Source organism: Engystomops pustulosus, chromosome 4, assembly GCF_040894005.1.
Source record: "Engystomops pustulosus chromosome 4, aEngPut4.maternal, whole genome shotgun sequence".
NCBI lineage: Eukaryota > Metazoa > Chordata > Amphibia > Anura > Leptodactylidae > Engystomops > Engystomops pustulosus.
The window spans coordinates 206,976,040-206,995,727 of NC_092414.1; the positions used below are offsets into that span (position 1 = coordinate 206,976,040).

At 51.3% G+C, this 19,688-nt stretch overlaps 1 protein-coding gene across 4 annotated transcripts in view; it reads left to right on the forward strand.

Moving 5' to 3' along the window:
* LOC140128194 (surfeit locus protein 4-like) overlaps positions 1-19,516 on the forward strand; it is a 319,398-nt gene extending 299,882 nt beyond the window's left edge. For 3 of the 4 annotated variants that reach the window (XM_072149711.1, XM_072149710.1, XM_072149712.1), the window contains exons 4-8: positions 16,292-16,478; positions 16,551-16,627; positions 17,064-17,107; positions 17,286-17,472; positions 18,864-19,516. In XM_072149711.1, coding sequence (XP_072005812.1) covers positions 16,373-16,478; positions 16,551-16,627; positions 17,064-17,107; positions 17,286-17,472; positions 18,864-19,130 — 681 coding nt within the window. In that variant the 5' untranslated portion in view covers positions 16,292-16,372 and the 3' untranslated portion in view covers positions 19,131-19,516. Of the gene's footprint in view, positions 1-3,782; positions 4,046-16,291; positions 16,479-16,550; positions 16,628-17,063; positions 17,108-17,285; positions 17,473-18,863 lie in introns of those variants that run through there. The other variant, XM_072149709.1, reaches the window with a different exon arrangement.
* Positions 19,517-19,688: the final 172 nt, after the last annotated feature.

A 19,688-nucleotide genomic window follows, 5' to 3' on the forward strand; every position in this document is an offset into this window, starting at 1 on the left:
CCACACCATCACACCCAACAGTGTCACCAGCAGAGCCCTCCCCCCCCACCATCACACCCAACAGTGTCACCAGCAAAGCCCCCCCACCACCATCACACGCAACAGTGTCACCAGCAAAGCCCCCCCCCACACCATCACACCCAACAGTGTCACCAGCAGAGCCCCCCCCCCCACACCCAACAGTGTCACCAGCAAAGCCCCCCCCCCCCCACACACCATCACACCCAACAGTGTCACCAGCAGAGACCCCCACTCCATTACCCCTACTCCAGGCTTCACGGTAGGGCCAGTCATGTAACTTTTCTGCGTTGCACAAAGACACGGTGGTTGGAACCTAAGGTCTCAAATTTGGACTCATCAGACAATGCACAGATTTCCACTGGTCTAATGTCCACTCCTTTTATCTCTTGTGCTTGTTGCCGGTAGATATTTTACCATGAAGGCTGCTGCACACAGTCTCCTCTTACCAGTTTATGTAGAGATGTGTCTGCTGCTAGACCTCTGTGCGGCAGTGACCTGGTCTCTAACCTGAGCTGCTGGTAACCTGCGATTTTTGAGGCTGGTGACTTAGATGAACTTATCCTCAGAGGTGCAGCAGAGGTGACTCTTATCCTCCACAGCAGAGGTGACTCTTTTTCTTCCTTTCCTGGGGCGCTCCTCATGTCATTGGGTTTCTTTGTAGCGCTTGCAACTGCACCTGGAGACACTTTCAAAGTTTTCCCAATTTTCGGACTGGCTGACCTTCATTTCTTAAAGTAATTACGGCCACTCATTTTTCTTTACCTAGCTGCTTTTTTCTAACCATAATACAAATTCTACCAGTCTCTTCAGTAGGACGATCAGCCGTGTATCCACCTGACTTCTGCACCACACCACTGATGCCGTAACCCGATTTATAAGGCAAGAAATCCCACTAATTACCCCTGACAGGGCACCTGTGATATGAAGACCATTTCAGGTGACTACCTCTTGTATCTCATCAAGAGAAGCCAAGATTGTGCAAAGCAGTGATCACAGCAAAATGACCTTGAGGGCACTGTCACACGTTGCGTTTGCAAACGCAGACCAAACCGCGCCCACCGGGGCGGTCCGCGGTCCAATCGCATCATCGTTTCTCTATGTTTCTATGGAAATCGCCGATGCGATCGGACCGCGGACCGCCCCAGTGGGCGTGGTTTGGTCTGCGCCTGCGTCTGCAAACGCAACGTGGGACAGCGCCCTCAATATAAAACATATTTCCAGGTGTTTCACACTTTTGTGTTAAGTATATAATTCCACATGTGATAATTCATAGTTTTGATAACTTCAGTGTAAATCTACAATTTTTATAGTCATGAAAATTCAGAAAGCACTTTGAATGAGAAGCTGTGTCCAAACTTTTGGTCTGTACTATATATTACATTGCTAAGCAGTACAAAGATATCATATGTATCAATAATAAGCATTCTCCCCACCCACATGTGTGTCTCTGAGGAAGAGAAAAAGAAAAATGGCAGTGATATAAACAAAAGACTTCTTGAAGTAGAATTTGTGAGCTTGAAGGAGCTGGAGAGTGGATTGAATAAAATGTGCGCTGGAGTATTTGGTTCAAGTCCCATCCATGTCAATCCATGGAGTTTATGTGTTCTCTCCGTGTTTGTGTGGGTTTCCTCCGGTTTCTTCCCACACTCCAAAACATACTAGTGGGTGAATAGATTGTGAGCCCCATTAGGGCCAGGACCAGTTTTGGCAAACTCTGTGCAGCGCTGCGTAATCTGTGTGCTCTATATAAATAAAGAATTATTATTCCAATGATGCTGTTATTAGCCAATAATCCATATATGGGACCACCAATATCCCTTGTAGTCTCAGGGAGAATTGCATGTAGAAATCAGAGACTTAAGGTGAAGTAAACTGCATCTAGAGCTCCGAGACATATGGAGGACGGAGCTGCCAGTAGAGCTCAGAGATGTGAGGAGAGAACTTCCTGTAGAGCTCAGAGACATGAAAAGAAGGGATCTTTCCACTATAGTTTAGAGACATGAGGAGGAGAGAACTGCATGTAAAGTTCAGAAATGTGATGATAGAACTCAAACACACGAGGAGGACAGAACTGCCTGTAGAGTTTACAGAGATTGGGAGACACTTATTAATCTTATTGGCTTCTATGATTCTTAAATAGAAGTTTGGTGTAACCAGGACTGTTCCTAGAGATGGCTGCTCCACCAATGCACGTGATCTAGTGAGAAGAGCATTGGTAAGATGAGTGACTAAGGACTCAGGGCCGGCACCAGCACTGGCCATACCTGGGCAAGTGCCGGGGCCCAGAGCTGCTGGGGGGGCCCACATACTGAATCTATAGGTGTTTTATATAAAATAACCATGAGGTGGCAGTGTGGAATGATAAATTTGGGAATATTTTGGGGAACAGGAGACTGCTTTAGCTTCAGAATTTTTAATGCCACATGAGTTCCACTGAGGCTCTGTCTCCCAGGGGCCTACTGAAATATGGAGCTGACCCTGGAATGACCCAATGGTCCCTTGTGGCTGAGCTCCATAAATCCTGTGTGCAAATGGGAGAAACTTTCAGCAGGTTATCAGTGCAGAACGCCAACCCGTCTGGGGAACGTATGTGCAGCCGCAAGCTTGTGGTGCATAGACGGCTGTGGTACACAGGCTCGGTACAAGCGCTCACCGCTCTGAGCTGTAGGTGCAAAAAGATAGAACCTGTGCAAAACGATAGAGCTCTATCCTTGGCTGAATCTACAGCCTACGGAGAGGGGCGGAGGCGAGCAGCACTATGGCACATGTGAATGTAGCAGACTGTGTGCACATACATGTGAATCCGCCCTATGGGAATGGTTCTGTGACAGTTTTGGGACAGTTTCAGGCCAACTGCTGGTCACGTGACTGCTGACACTTTTGGCCCTAGAAGAGGCATCAACTGAGAAGGAATGAAGATACAGAGAAGTAGTGGGAATATGGAGCAGGAACGGGAATATGGAGCAGGAATGAGGGTATAGAGAATGAAGAAGGAATGGGGATAAGGAGCAGGAATGGAGTATAGAGAATGAATGGGGAAGTGGAGCAGGAATGGGGGTATGGAGAAAGACTATGGAGTGGGCTTTTATAATTTTTCTCTCCATGTGCTGAATCCTAGGAGTCTTCAAAATACACTGGAACACCCCTTTAAGGAATTTTACACTGGCCATGAGGGCGCGTTCACACGTTGCGTTTTGACCTGCGTTTTCATTGCGTTTGAAACGCATATACAACAGCTGAGGAGAGGTGATTTGCCTAATTTCATCAATGTTAACGCATGCGTTAACAAAACGCATCGTAAACGCGATGTTAACGCAAGCGTTAACGCATGCGTTTTGTTAACGCATGCGTTAACATTGCGTTTACAAACGTAAACGGTAATGTAATTAGGCAAATTACCTCACATCAGCTGTTGTATATGCGTTCCAAACGCAATGAAAACGCAACCAAAACGCAACGTGTGAACGCGCCCTGAGGGATGGCCTGGAGAAGTGTCCTGTAGTGTCTGTATCACTGCTGAGGTGATGACTTGTCAGGAATGTGCTATGGACATGACAGCTTGTTGGCAGCCCCCTGCACATGGGGAGGGGCTTATCTGCAGGGCACATGGTTCACTGTCCTGAGCGCAGCCAATCAGCAAAGCCAAACCCCAGGCCCTCCCTCTGCAGCCAGGACAACAGCTCTGCTCCGGGGATACCTCTGCTCTCCGCTCTGTCCACGTTGACAGTAAGGGCAGGACACCCACACTTACCATGGACGCCGCGGGCTTGCACTCGTATTGCACAATACAATGAAGCTGTGAGCTGGGACGCTGCCATTGGTGGAAAAACAAACGTGACTCCGTTTATCGCCAGCGTTCCACCAATAGCAGCGGATATTGGAAGCTGACGTGATGGTGCGGGGCCACGCCCTCCACAACCATTGCCCAGTCTGATTGCGGGACGGACGCGCTCACTGAGTGGCGGCACAGGAGGAGATGGCGCCCGCGGATGCCCTGGGAACAGCCGAGGAGCTGGCGGACCAGGTAACAAGCCCCCACACTGACCCGCGCCGCTCTCCCTCCCGGGGCATCAGGTAGTATCACCCGGCGGCCGCAACACCCTTGTCTTCAATGACATGGTACAGCCCATGGCTTCCTACCTGCAGCAGCTGGTGGTATGTTCCGTTAGGTGGATGAGATGCTCGGTAGAAACCATGTGCTGCGGGGGGAGTCACTAATTAATTGGTCAAGTCATTAACACTTAACCCTTGAGCTGCCCAGTGATGGCTGATGTGTCCTATCACCTCCTTCACCTCATAAACCAAAAAACTTTCTTAGGCTGCGTTCACACCTTAAAACGCACTCCAGACGGTGGTGTGCACGCAGCCTGGTTCTGACTCTTCATGTCTTTGTAGATAATAAAGTGGATAGCAGGTGACCGCGGCCTCCTTGCATCACTGTGATGCTTGGAGTCCCTTGCTGGACTGGATCCCCCTATATCACTGTGATGCTTGGAGTCCCTTGCTGGACTGGATCCCCCTATATCACTGTGATGCTTGGAGTCCCTTGCTGGACTGGATCCCCCTATATCACTGTGACACAGCCCCATCCTCTGCGCTACTTTATCTTCCTAAACTATAATATCAGTGCGGCCCTGGCTTAGTATCTGCTCAGGAGATGTGAGGACCCGGGCGGTGGGTTCATCCAGGGCTTCTCCTCTGATCACTATAAGGTCAGGCGCTCGGCCTCCATTATTTGGCTCATCCATCCAGTGGGGCGCTGATTGTCCCCCCTATTACACAGGATGGAGCCTCTGTAATTACAGGTTGATCTTGTGACCTGACGCTCTATTCCATGCTGTGCAGACATCGCTGGAGATGGGAGAGCGCTGTGCTCAGCAATATCCAATGCTCAGCAGCCTACAGGGGTTATTCTAGGAAACAGAAGGAAGGCTTGTCTGCCATGTTAGATCATCAGTAAGGGTCCTGTCCATCTATCAGGCACCTGGGGTGGGGGGAGGGATGGGGCAGCTGCTGGCGGGTTCCCATACAGATTACAGCTGAATAGGACGACGCGTCTCTAACCTAACGAAACCTGGTGGAGGTGTCAGTAAGATCTACTAACCTGAGGTCCTGAGCGCCCCTCATCCTAGGAGGAATGAGAATACAGGAGTTGTAAATCGTTTTAGGGCCGGGGACATGTTGGTTACTCTGCAGCATGGTCTGCTTCCATGGCCGCCATCCTGTGCCCGGGATCTATATCCCTCTATTACCGGCTACTGAATCACAGACCAAACCACAGGAGCTTCTGCTCTATGACCACTAAGGAGTATCAGTAATTACTCACAGCCTGATAGACTGCAAGCAGCTGGGGGTCATGTCATCCCCTCCGCTACAATGAGGCTGCACCCACAACATCTGAATGCTCCCTCCTGGTGTAATATATTCCCCCTGATCAGAAGAAGAATTCAATGTTACATCCTGTATTATACCCCAGAGCTGCACTCGCTATTCTGCTGCTGGTGCAGTCACTGTGTACATACATGACATTACTTATCCTGTACTGATCCTGAGTTACATCCTGTATTATACTCCAGAGCTGCACTCACTATTCTGCTGCTGGTGCAGTCACTGTGTACATACATGACATTACTTATCCTGTACTGATCCTGAGTTACATCCTGTATTATACCCCAGAGCTGCACTCACTATTCTGCTGCTGGTGCAGTCACTGTGTACATACATGACATTACTTATCCTGTACTGATCCTGAGTTACATCCTGTATTATACTCCAGAGCTGCACTCACTATTCTGCTGCTGGTGCAGTCACTGTGTACATACATGACATTACTTATCCTGTACTGATCCTGAGTTACATCCTGCATTATACTCCAGGGCTGCACTCACTATTCTGCTGCTGGTGCAGTCACTGTGTACATACATGACATTACTTATCCTGTACTGATCCTGAGTTACATCCTGTATTATACACCAGAGCTGCACTCACTATTCTGCTGCTGGTGCAGTCACTGTGTACATACATGACATTACTTATCCTGTACTGATCCCGAGTTACATCCTGTATTATATCCCAGAGCTGCACTCACTATTCTGCTGCTGGTGCAGTCACTGTGTACACACATGACATTACTTATCCTGTACTGATCCTGAGTTACATCCTGTATTATACTCCAGAGCTGCACTCACTATTCTGCTGCTGGTGCAGTCACTGTGTACATACATGACATTACTTATCCTGTACTGATCCTGAGTTACATCCTGTATTATACACCAGTGCTGCACTCACTACTCTGCTGCTGGTGCAGTCACTGTGTACGTACATGACATTACTTATCCTGTACTGATCCTGAGTTACATCCTGTATTATACCCCAGAGCTGCACTCACTATGCTGGTGCAGTCACTGTGTACATACATGACATTACTTATCCTGTACTGATCCTGAGTTACATCCTGTATTATACACCAGAGCTGCACTCACTATTCTGTTGCTGGTGCAGTCACTGTGTACATACATGACATTACTTATCCTGTACTGATCCCGAGTTACATCCTGTATTATATCCCAGAGCTGCACTCACTATTCTGCTGCTGGTGCAGTCACTGTGTACATACATGACATTACTTATCCTGTACTGATCCTGAGTTACATCCTGTATTATACACCAGAGCTGCACTCACTATTCTGCTGCTGGTGCAGTCACTGTGTACATACATGACATTACTTATCCTGTACTGATCCTGAGTTACATCCTGTATTATACCCCAGAGCTGCACTCACTATTCTGCTGCTGGTGCAGTCACTGTGTACATACATGACATTACTTATCCTGTACTGATACTGAGTTACATCCTGTATTATACTCCAGAGCTGCACTCACTATTCTGCTGCTGGTACAGTTACTGTGTACATACATGACATTACTTATCCTGTACTGATACTGAGTTACATCCTGTATTATACTCCAGAGCTGCACTCACTATTCTGCTGGTGGTGCAGTCACTGTGTACATACATGACATTACCTATCCTGTACTGATCCTGAGTTACATCCTGTAGATCTTTTATTTTATATAAAAGTAAAAAACATAACAATACAAACAAAACATAATATACAATATATACAATATCTTACCTGCTGGTCCAGCCCCATTCATACCTAGCAAAAACAATAACTTACAATACACCGAAATGAATAAACACCAATTACCACAACCCCCACCCAACCGATTACATCCTAAACCAAACCAATAAACAAAGACAAGCCACACCCGCAAATAAACAAAAATGACTATAAATATACATAAACCCACCCACACCCTCTAATAACAAACCACCCCACACCTTTTTTTTTTTTTTGTAAATATATAATAACAAATACACACAACACTACACTAAACAATCCATCGCCCGCACCCACCCCCAGACACTGGTCTAACGTCCAAAGTTTACGTTAAGTAGTCCAGACCAGTGCCAGGGTCATAGAGTCCAAGGTCAGTTCGTAAATCCCACCACCATCACCCCCCTCCCAACCTAACACTATGTCCCAAACCCCTCTATATACAATATATACAGTATTTACAACATAACATAAAGAAAACAGAATACAAATAAAATCTCAACAACATCAATCAAAACCACATAAAGCCCAGGTTCGGCGCCTGCAAGCCACTACATCTCTATAACCTCAGTACACAAAACAAAAATCTACTGTGCAGAATCAGCCCAACACCAGGAGCGGAGATGACAGGCTAAGGGACACTAAAGGAGAACCCCCTCCAAAGGAGAGAGGCCCTCCCCGTGCCCAGCCTCTCATACTCCAGAGAGCGCACCTTCACCAGGTCACCCAGAATGTTCCTAACCACCTCATCCACCGGGAGGATTTTACGCTGCGTCGATACTAAACACCGTGCGTTCCACGTGTGGTACCTGACCACTAGACGAACTAGGAATAACGTGCATCGGTCCCGGCCACCCAGGCCTCTGAATGCTCCATAGGCCCACTCCACATAGGAGAGACCGGCCAACCCGGGCCAATGGATGGAAGCGCCCACCCGGTTGTACACCTTTGTGTTAAAGGGGCACTGAAGCAGCTTTCCATGGAAGCAGCGCCAAGTCAAGTCCCAAAACTTCAAGGGGATCCTGATGGAATTCAATAAACTCAAACCCACCCCAAGATCCCGACTTGGGCAATCCCTGAGGGCCAGAGGCTTCTGGAAATGGGTCAACAGAACCCTCTTGTCAAGGAGTTTCCTCGACATGGTCCTGATCTCCCACATTCCCAGACCCCACCGGCGAATCACCTTCAGAACCGGGGTAGCGTAAGCCGGAAGATGCCCATGCGGTGTGCGAAGATCCTTCACTTGCCCTCCTGGAAGAAAGGCCGAAACCATCCCCTGCAGGAGTATACCCACAGAGAAGCCCTCTCTTTCCAGAGGTTTGCAACATTGATCTTAAGAAAGGTATTCACTAGGAACACCACAGGGTTGACCATACACAACCCTCCTTGTCTCCTCGTGCGGTAAGTAACCTCCCTCTTGATTAGGTTCAGCCTATTCCCCCATAACAGCTGGAAGAACAGACTGTAGACCCGAGTCCAGAGGGGTTCTGGCAACATGCACACACTGCCCAGGTAAATCAGCAACGGGAGCAGGTAAGTTTTGATCAGGTTAACCCTTTCTCTGAGGGTCAAAGACCAACCCTTCCACTGGTCCACCTTCTGAGCGGCGATCTTAAGCCTGCCGTCCCAGTTTTCATGGGGTAATCCCCCTGGCCAAATTCGATGCCGAGAACTTTGGCAGAGTCCTGGGGCCCTGGAAGAGTGTCCGGGAGATCAAAGCCTGGATCCCCCTCCCCCAGCCAGAGACTCTCACACTTATCCCGGTTGATCTTCGACCCAGAAGCCTCTGAGTAGCGATCAACCTCTGACATCACCCATTGCGCCTCCCCTCCCGAGGACACGAAAACGGTGACATCATCGGCATGTGCTACCACTCTAAGAGTGGCTTCCGGTGCTGCCCGATCCATCCCGACTCCCACCAACGGCCCACGATCAACACTCCTAAGGAATGGGTCAATCGCGAACACGTACAGCAGTGGGCTCAGAGGACAACCCTGGTGAACACCAGACCCGACCTTAAAAGAGCGGCCAATCCAACCGTTCACAAGCGGGAAACTCTCTGCCCCTGCGTACAAAACCTTTAGCCAATTGACAATCTCCCCCGGCAGGCCATACCTCAGAAGGACAGACCAGAGGTACTCGTGGTTAACCCAATCAAACGCTTTTGCCTGATCCAAGGACAGCAAGTACCCCTTCCAGTTACCAGCCCTGCCCTGCTCCACTGCCTCCCGGACACAAAGCACAGCACTAAATGTACTGCGGCCTGGAACAGAGCAGTGCTGGGTCCCCGAAAGGAGCCGGGGTGCAAACTGCACCAGCCGATTAAACAGCACCTTTGCCAAAACCTTTCTGTCCGTATTGAGAAGCGCTATGGGACGCCAGTTCTCAATACGAGATCGATCCTTACCCTTTGACAGGATGATCAGGGCTGACCTCCTCATTGACTTCGGCAGAGCGCCCGAGGAAAGACACTCATTATATACCTCAGTCAAGAGGGGAACCAAGGCGTCCTTAAAGGTCTTATAAAACTCGGATGTTAAGCCATCCGGACCTGGCGATTTCTTGAGGGCGAGCCCTTCAATCGCCAGGCTGACTTCCTCTTCCCTGATCATCTCTGTCAAAACTTCAAGAGAAGGGTCTACTCCTGGCTCAGGGACAGTTTCTGCCAGGAAAGCCGACATCACATCCCTATCTAGATCCCTCCTGCCCAAGAGATCTGGACCTTTTCAGGGATCCCGTACTGTCAACCAGTCCCGTGACAACTTTACCATTCACTGACATCTTGCAGTTTCTGTAAGGGTCGGGCGAGCGGTATTTCCCGTAATCCCTCTCAAAAACCAAAGATGCGTGTCTATCGTACTGACACCTCTTCAGCAAGGATTTCACTCTGGAGATGTCCTCATGACTACCTCCAGTCGAGACGAGATGCTCGAGTTTCCTCCTCAGGCCCTGATACAGGCAGTACCTGTCCAGGCTCCTGAGGCTCGAGCTGGCGGAAGAATCTCGCCACCCTTTTCTTGAGCATCTCCCACCACTCTGACTTACTGCTACAAAGGCCCAGCAAAGGTACCTGGCTCTGAAGAAAGTCCTCAAAGGATTGTCTTATCTCTGCTTCTTCCAGGAGAGACGAATTGAGCTTCCAGTAGCCTCTTCCCATCCGGGGGGTCTCTGTAACATTCAGAGAAAACAAAATTAGACAGTGGTCGGAGAACTCCACCTCAACAACAGAAACTGGTGAAGAAATGGCTTCCTCCTTTAAATAAAACATGTCTATTCTAGACCTGCAGCTACCCCTATAATAGGTGAACCCTGCGTGGCCTGGGGTGTGCCGGATGTGGACATCCACCAGGCGAGCCTCACTGGCTATGCTATTAAGAGCAACGCTATCATAAGTCAGCTTGTCTCTGGAACCTCCCCTATCCTGGGACCTCGTGACAGCATTGAAGTCCCCTCCAAAGACCACCTGCCGACTTGTAAAAAGGTAGGGCTTGATCCTCATAAAGAGACACTTCCTGTCCCACTTGGACTGGGGACCATAGATGTTAATTAGGCGAAGTTCTTGTCCCTTCATGAGGACATCCAGGATCAGGCATCTCCCCATTTCTAACTCAATAACTCGTCGGCATTCTACCGGTGCGGTAAAAAGGACCGCCACTCCGCTATACGGCTCGGCCGCAAGAGACCAGTAGGAAGGCCCGTGTCTCCATTCCCTCTTAGCTTTAAACACGGCCGCCAAATCTGGCAACCTGGTCTCCTGCAAAAATAAAATGTCGGCTTCAACGCGGCCGAGAAAATCAAAGGCCGCAAATCTAGCCGCATCAGACTTAATGCTAGCGACATTAATGGACGCCAGCGTCAACGGAGTGGGTGCCGCCATCTTGAGTGATTGAGTTAGACGGCTTTTTTTTTACCCATCTTACCACCACCCTCGGGAAATGAACACCCCCTTTTTAGACATATTGTGGTGTCCATATCCCGCACCTCTGATGCTTCAGGGGCAGATCCAGGACCTCCCCCCTCATCCTCGCCTCTAGACTCTTGGCCAGTCTCCCCTCCTGAGGACCCTGACTCCCCAGGGGGAGACTCGGCACCCCCTGCAGGCTCCGCCACCTCTGGCCCTTCACCCTCAGCCCCTCCATCGGCAGGAGAGGCTCCATCCAGGGCCAGGAAACGATTTGAAAGTTCGACGAGCGGGGCGTTGGTTGCACCTTCCTTGGGTACCTTAGGGAGGGAGAAGATCTTACACCTCCCTTCTTTTTACCCTTTTTCTTCTTTTTGGCGCCACGCTTACGCTTTTCCTCTAGCCACGCCCTATTATCCTCATCCATACTCTCATAATGGGAGGAGTCTGAGGACGTGGCACCTTCCTCTCTCTCGATCCTCCTGACCTCCTCATCCAGCACATCATCCCCTGGGGCCTCAGCGACAGGTGTGGTCTCCAGGACAGCGCCAGAGGTCGTCCCAGCGGCCCGAGACTCTCCTGTTGACGCTTCTCTAGACGCCTTAGCTGGGCAGGCGTCTTTTTCCTGTCTTTCTTCCCTGGCCCCTCCATTCCTCCGCCTCTGCTGGTCCCCTCCCCAGCAGATTCAGCCTCATGGCTTTAATCCGCTGAGGTTGAGCCCGCATTAGTGAAGGAAAGAGGACAACGACTGTACGGGTGACCGAGATCACCACACAGGTTACACCTAATCTGCCCTGTACAGGATGCAGCAAGATGGCCGACACCCCATGTGTGGGGTCACCGCACCTGTGACACAGCTTAGGCTGTCCCCGGTAGAAGATCAGGATCCGATCCCTCCCCAGGAAGGCTGATGAAGGGATGTGGGCGACTGAGTTACCTGAACGTCTCAACTTCACCATGAAGGTCCAGGCCCCTGACCAGATACCATACTCATCACAATTTTTCTCTGGTAATCCTAGCACCTCTCCGTAGCGATTCATCCAGGTCATGATGTCAAAGCAAGATAGTGATTCATTACGGGTAAGAACGGTCACTTTCTTGAGTTCGCTCTGGCGGGACACTGCTTGCACAGCAAAGTCCCGCCACTCGGGCTCGTTGTATCTCAGCTCATAGTTGGACCAGAAGAGCTCAAGCCCCTCCGGCCGAACAAAGCTGATATCAAACTTGGATGTACCATAGGGATGGATCAAGGCAAAGATGTCAGCCGCCTTGAAGTCCATCTTCAGCAGCAGCTCAACTACCCGTGCCCGAGGGGGACACACATCACTGCCACGCCACCGAAGACGGACCACATTCCTACGGTTAGCACCTGGCCCGGTTGTCGGGAGCGACCATGGTGTCTCCCTGCCTCTTTGCTCTCGGAAGGCAGACAGGCCGTGCCTCTCTATCCAAAACGACAAATCAACCTCCTGCCCCGCTACATTGATCGTCCTTTCTCCCTTCTGTAAGGCCTGCAGGAGGTGCCGTTGCAAAAAGCCGTCCCCAGAGCCCAGGATGATGGAACCCCACTTCCCCCAGCAGCGACACTGGCATAGCTCTTAACGGGGGCCGCCACTGGGGGAGCAACCGGACCAACCCCTGCACCCACCACATTAACACTACCCACCTGCATGTTACACTTAGCCGCGCCACTCACACCACCAGTCACTCCATCACTCACCCCCATAACTGGTAACGGTTCTCCACCACTCACACCATTCACATTATCCACCACAACATTACTGACTCCACTCACACTGGCTGGACCAGCAGCAATATTAGCAGACAAGACCACCTCCGCATCTTCAGGCACAAGGGACGGGGGTCCCCCCGCAGAGCATCGCCCAGAGGGGACCCCAACTTGTGTCACACTTGTGCCCTCCACATCATCGGTAGCAGATGTTATTTTACTTTTCTTAGAGGAAGGTAGGAGTCGCCGCTGATCTTTGGCTGGTATGTGGCACCGCTGATCCCCACCTTCCTCAGCACTCCTCTGCAGACTATCTCCAACACCGACACAAAATAGGACTTTAGGCTTGGGAGGTCCGGAGCCCTCAGCCTCAGCGACACCTCCACACTGCCGCCGCTCCACCACCAAGTGATCAGCGGCAACAGCATGAAGAGGCGCCGAGGCACCGGAAGCTGCCACCAGTGCCGGGCTATCCCCCCCTCCCACTGGGGGACGCACCACAGCACTGGATTTGGATGGTATCGCCACAGCCGAGCCGCCCTTACTGTCCGGCCTTGCGGCCGATGCCTCCCCTGCTCCCCCACTGTTGCCACAAACAGAGACGGAGCCCATCGCCACATCAGATGTCACACCTGTAATCTCCCCGCTCCCTGGCACTGAGTCCACTGCAGGACCCGTGCTGGGCTGGGTAACGGGGCTCGCACAGTGAGCTGACCCTGCGGCCGACTCGGGTTTTACAGGGAGGGGGCTGTAGACTAGACTCACCACTTCCACAGATTTGGTCTTTTTCTTTCGTGGTTTTCTGCCCCCCGGTGCATCCTCCGGCAGATCGTCTCCAAAAGTAAAGTCCTGGAGGTGCACAGGGGACTCGAGCCGTCGGATCTCCTCCATCAGCGCCCCTCCCTGGTGGCTGTAACTATCCTCACCCGGGCCGGCAGAACCGCAGCCAGATGACATGGCCGCTTGTCCTGCTGTGGGCCCACTGCACGGTACCGAACTTTCCTCCTCCGTCTGACTCTCTGGCTGAAGCCCCATCAGCCGCCTCTGCTTCTCCTCCTCCATCTCCCGGAACCGCTCATCATTAAGAATTTTTTCTTTAAACGGACCGCTCCTCTCCAGCAGGTAAGCCTTCCTCTCCTCCAAGGCCTGGATGTTAGTCTGGAGCCTGGAAATCTCTGCCATAATCTGCTCCTTCTTCTTTGGGGCAGAGCTTGCCCTGGCATGGGCGCACCTCAGCTCCTCCCGCAGTCTCCTCACCGTCTTGCTGGCTTCTTCGTACTCAGAGAGGTGGGCCAGAGCCCAGGAGGCATAGGTGGAAATAGACTCCCGGGTCCTCAGCATTCCCCAGCCCTCTTCACTGAGGTCAGCCTCACCTCTCTGAGCACTCGGCTTTCCTGCGGTATCCAGCTTTCCCGAGGTATCCATCTTTTCTGAGATCTTGCTGCTTTTTGAAGCCTTAGCTGGCCTGGGGGGGTTTGGAGCAGCATTGCTGCTGTTCCTTGCAGATCTTCTTACCCCCAAGGTTTCCGCAGCGCTGGCCGGTTCCTGGCTACCCCTGCCTCCCACCGGCCTAGACCGCGAAGCAGGAGCCTGGTACTTGCTGCCCTGGCTCATGCCTGGAAACCCACTCCCTCCCTGGGAGAGGAGAGAGCAGGCCCCAGGTGGAGGTGTTTTTCCCTGGAGCTCAGGAGCAGCAGCAGCACACAGCCTCTCACAGCAACAGAGAGTTAACGAGGCACACCAGAGATGCACTCACTATTCTGCTGCTGGTGCAGTCACTGTGTACATACATGACATTACTTATCCTGTACTGATCCTGAGTTACATCCTGTATTATACCCCAGAGCTGCACTCACTATTCTGCTGGTGCAGTCACTGTGTACGTACATGACATTACTTATCCTGTACTGATCCTGAGTTACATCCTGTATTATACCCCAGAGCTGCACTCACTATCTGCTGCTGGTGCAGTCACTGTGTACATACATGACATTACTTATCCTGTACTGATCCTGAGTTACATCCTGTAATATACCCCAGAGCTGCACTCACTATCTGCTGCTGGTGCAGTCACTGTGTACATACATGACATTACTTATCCTGTACTGATCCTGAGTTACATCCTGTAATATACCCCAGAGCTGCACTCACTATCTGCTGCTGGTGCAGTCACTGTGTACATACATGACATTACTTATCCTGTACTGATCCTGAGTTACATCCTGTATTATACCCCAGAGCTGCACTCACTATTCTGCTGGTGCAGTCACTGTGTACATACATGACATTACTTATCCTGTACTGATCCTGAGTTACATCCTGTATTATACTCCAGAGCTGCACTCACTATTCTGCTGCTGGTGCAGTCGCTGTGTACATACATGACATTACTTATCCTGTACTGACCCTGAGTTACATCCTGTATTATACCCCAGAGCTGCACTCACTATTCTGCTGGTGCAGTCACTGTGTACGTACATGACATTACTTATCCTGTACTGATCCTGAGTTACATCCTGTATTATACCCCAGAGCTGCACTCACTATCTGCTGCTGGTGCAGTCACTGTGTACATACATGACATTACTTATCCTGTACTGATCCTGAGTTACATCCTGTATTATACCCCAGAGCTGCACTCACTATTCTGCTGCTGGTGCAGTCACTATGTACATACATGACATTACTTATCCTGTACTGATCCTCAGTTACATCCTGTATTATACCCCAGAGCTGCACTCGCTATTCTGCTGCTGGTGGATGGGTGGAAGTTATGTGAGAGGTTCTGCCTGTTTTGCGCTGCAGAGGGATGTAGATAATTCTGCTGTTTATATTCAGTGATGGATCTTCAGGATTCTCTTGTTCTTGGTCCTGTCCTCCATAGCGCAGCCCCCTATACACTGCCCCTATATACACATAATATAATGTTCTGTGTGATGAGAGCTACAGCTCCACCAAGTGCCAGTTGTATAGTACTACACGATGTCCTGCAGTACCGGTGCTTTTGACCTCGGCTTTGGTTTGTGGACGGCTAGATGTTGAGTTTTGGGTGTAATGTTGCAGCACGGCTGTAGTGGAGCGCGGCTCCGGAGTTATGGGGCTCGCTGTATTCTTGTGTATACTCCATTTTCTGGTACGGTCACCGGCCTCTGCCCTGATACCTGCAGCTTCTGTTTCCTGTTCGTGTTTAACCTTAAATATTTGCTTAGCGACTGCCAAGTTGTATCAGTGTAACCCGAGATATGTAATAGATGCCCGGCTGGCAGCACCTCCTGGCATCACACACAGGGAGCGGAGATGTGACCTGTACAATATGTGATCACGCTGAGTGGCTGATACCAGGGAGCAGTAGCCTGGATGTCATGTTAATTGAGCGCTCTCTGCTCCCCTCTTGTGGTCATTTTGTAGTACTGCTCTGAGACTGAATTGTGTATATGAAGATGATGGATCCATGTGCAGAGCAGTCTATCATGTGTCCTGTTCTGCAGAGCTGACACTCTACCCGTCTTGTCCTTGCAGTTCCTGCGTGTGACGAAGCGTTATCTGCCGCACTTGGCTCATCTGTGTCTGATCAGCACCTTCCTGGAGGACGGGCTGCGGATGTGGCTGCAGTGGAGCGAGCAGCGGGATTACATCAGCATGTCCTGGCGCTGCGGGACCGTCCTGGCCACGCTGTTTGTTCTGATTAACATGCTAGGCCAGCTGGGTGAGACCCCCTAGACCATGCTCTGCCCCTGTGCCCCCTGCTCCTGCCCTAACGCTCTATGTCTCTGTCTAGCTGGCTGCGTCCTGGTGTTGACGAGGAAGTTTGTCCCGTACGCCTGCCTCGGCCTCTTCTGCATCATCTTCCTGCAGGTGAGTCTGTGGCATCTCACGTTACCCCCTGGGCATGATGGTGGCATCTCATGTTATACCCCCTGGGCATGATGGCCGCTGGGCATGTAGCGGGTCAGGGTGCCAGGGACTGTTCACTGCTCTTCAGTCCCTCCCACTGCAGTATAAGAAGCAGAGAGACATCTATGAGCAGGATGAGAGCGCCACCTAGTGGTGGGAAACGGTCACTGCTGTCACATCAGGCTCCTATAGACTGCAGTGTATTCTATATGATCAGCTGCAGGTGAATATATTGTCCCTCCCATGTGATCCCTAATCTCATATGGAGTGACATCAGCGCTTACACGGCCTGGATAGGAGGGCGATGAGTTTCCATTTCTTGACGGCAAGCAGTGGTCCGTATCTGACCATCTATTATACAGCAATGATCCTTATATTATTGTGTTTTTTCTTTCAGACCATCGTCTACAATATTCTGTGGGATGTGAAGTTCCTCATGAGGTCAGTACATTAAGTGCAGCTGAGTACAGCGCCATAGCCTGCATGCACCCCCCACCCACCTGGCCCTGGAGGGGTACACTGCCGCAGCCTGCGCTACCCCCTACAAACTCATTGGTGGCCATGTTGTGCGGTGACTTGGGCTCCATGTTGGAGCACTTACTGACTGCTCTCTCCTCAGGAACATGGCGCTAGGCGGGGGGCTCCTGCTACTCCTGGCCGAGTCTCGCTCTGAAGGAAAGTCCATGTTTGCCGGGGTGCCCACTGTAGGGGACACGTCCCCCCGTCAGTACATGCAGCTGGGAGGCCGCGTCCTGCTCATCCTCATGTTCATGACACTCCTGCACTTCAATGTCAGCGCCTTCACTGTGAGTATATGGGGGGGCACTATAGACGGGGTGTATTGCTGCATACGGGGTGCACTATAGACGGGGTGTATTGCTGCATACGGGGTGCACTATAGACGGGGTGTATTGCTGGATACGGGGGTGCACTATAGACGGGGTGTATGGCTGGATACGGGGGGGCACTATAGACGGGGTGTTTTGCTGCATACGGGGGGCACTATAGACGGGGTGTATTGCTGGATACGGGGGGTGCACTATAGACGGGGTGTATTGCTGCATACGGGGTGCACTATAGACGGGGTGTATTGCTGGATACGGGGGGGCACTATAGACGGGGTGTTTTGCTGCATACGGGGGGCACTATAGACGGGGTGTATTGCTGGATACGGGGGTGCACTATAGACGGGGTGTATTGCTGGATACGGGGGTGCACTATAGACGGGGTGTATTGCTGCATACGGGGGTGCACTATAGACGGGGTGTATTGCTGGATATGGGGGTGCACTATAGACAGGGTGTATTGTTGCATATGGGGTGCACTATATACGGGGTCTATTGCTGGATACGGGGGTGCACTATATACGGGGTCTATTGCTGGATACGCGGGGCACTATAGACGGGGTGTATTGCTGCATACGGGGTGCACTATATATGGGGTGTATTGCTGCATACGGGGTGCACTATATGCGGGGTGTATGGCTGGATACGGGGGTGCACTATAGACGGGGTCTATTGCTGGATATGGGGGGGCACTATAGACGGGGTGTATTGCTGGATACGGAGGTGCACTATATGCGGGGTGTATTGCTGCATACGGGGGTGCACTATAGACGGGGTGTATTGCTGCATACGGGGGGCACTATAGACGTGGTGTATGGCTGCATACGGGGGGCCACTATAGATGTGGTGTATGGCTGCATACGGGGGGGGCACTATAGACGGGGTGTATTGCTGGATACGGGGGTGCACTATATACGGGGTGTATTGCTGGATACGGGGGGCACGATAGACGGGGTGAATGGCTGGATACGGGGGTGCACTATATACGGGGTGTATTGCTGGATACGGGGGGGCACGATAGACGGGGTGAATGGCTGGATACGGGGGGGCACGATAGACGGGGTCTATGGCTGGATACGGGGGGGCACGATAGACGGGGTGTATGGCTGTATACGGGGGGGTACGATAGACGGGGTCTATGGCTGGATACGGGGGGGGCACGATAGACGGGGTGTATTGCTGGATACGGGGGGGCACGATAGACGGGGTCTATGGCTGGATACGGGGGTGCACAATAGACGGGGTGTATGGCTGGATACGGGGGGGGCACGATAGACGGGGTCTATGGCTGGATACGGGGGGGGCATGGCTGGATACAGGGGGGCACTATATAATCCTCATGTCTTCCTCAGATCTTCCAGGACATCTTTGGGCTGTTTCTCATCATCTTGGTGGCCATTGGCTTTAAGACTAAGGTGGCGGCTTTGACCCTGGTGCTGTGGCTGATGGTCATCAATGTTCTGCAGAACGCCTTCTGGACCATCCCCTCCCACCGCCCCATGCATGACTTCCTCAAGTACGACTTCTTCCAGACCCTGTCGGTGGTGGGGGGGCTGCTGCTGGTGGTGGCGCTGGGACCTGGCGGAGTGTCCATGGACGAGCACAAGAAGAAGTGGTGACGGGCGCTCGCGTGATGCCATTTATATGATGCCCTCACATTACACCATGTGCCCGGGATATTCCATCCAGCGGGGGGAGCCTGGTGTGGGATATTCCATTCTGCGAGGGGATATATTACAGTACAGAATAATGTGCAAGGGCCGCTATGCCAGGCGCGGGCACTGAATCCACACCCTCGTGCTTGCCATCGCTCCCTACAGGCCTGGCCCCCATTATTCCTCCAGTAAACACTACCTGCATGGACTCTGTCTACATTTGGGCGTCTTGTGCCCATCACTGGATAATGTCATCAAACGTCGGGAACGACACAAATAGAAAGATTTTATTGTAAGGAGAACATTTGTATGAACATTTTTTAAATAAATTACTATTTTCAGAGCGATAACCTGCGATCTTTAATTGTACATTGCTAAATCCAGATGAAACGCCTACATTACCCACAATGCCCGGGAGATGCCCTCTATATGTATCGTCCTGTTATGTGCACACCCAGAGCTGCACTTACATTTCTAGTTTTACTACACCTTTGTGTCAGCTAAACTGTAAGTGCACACAAT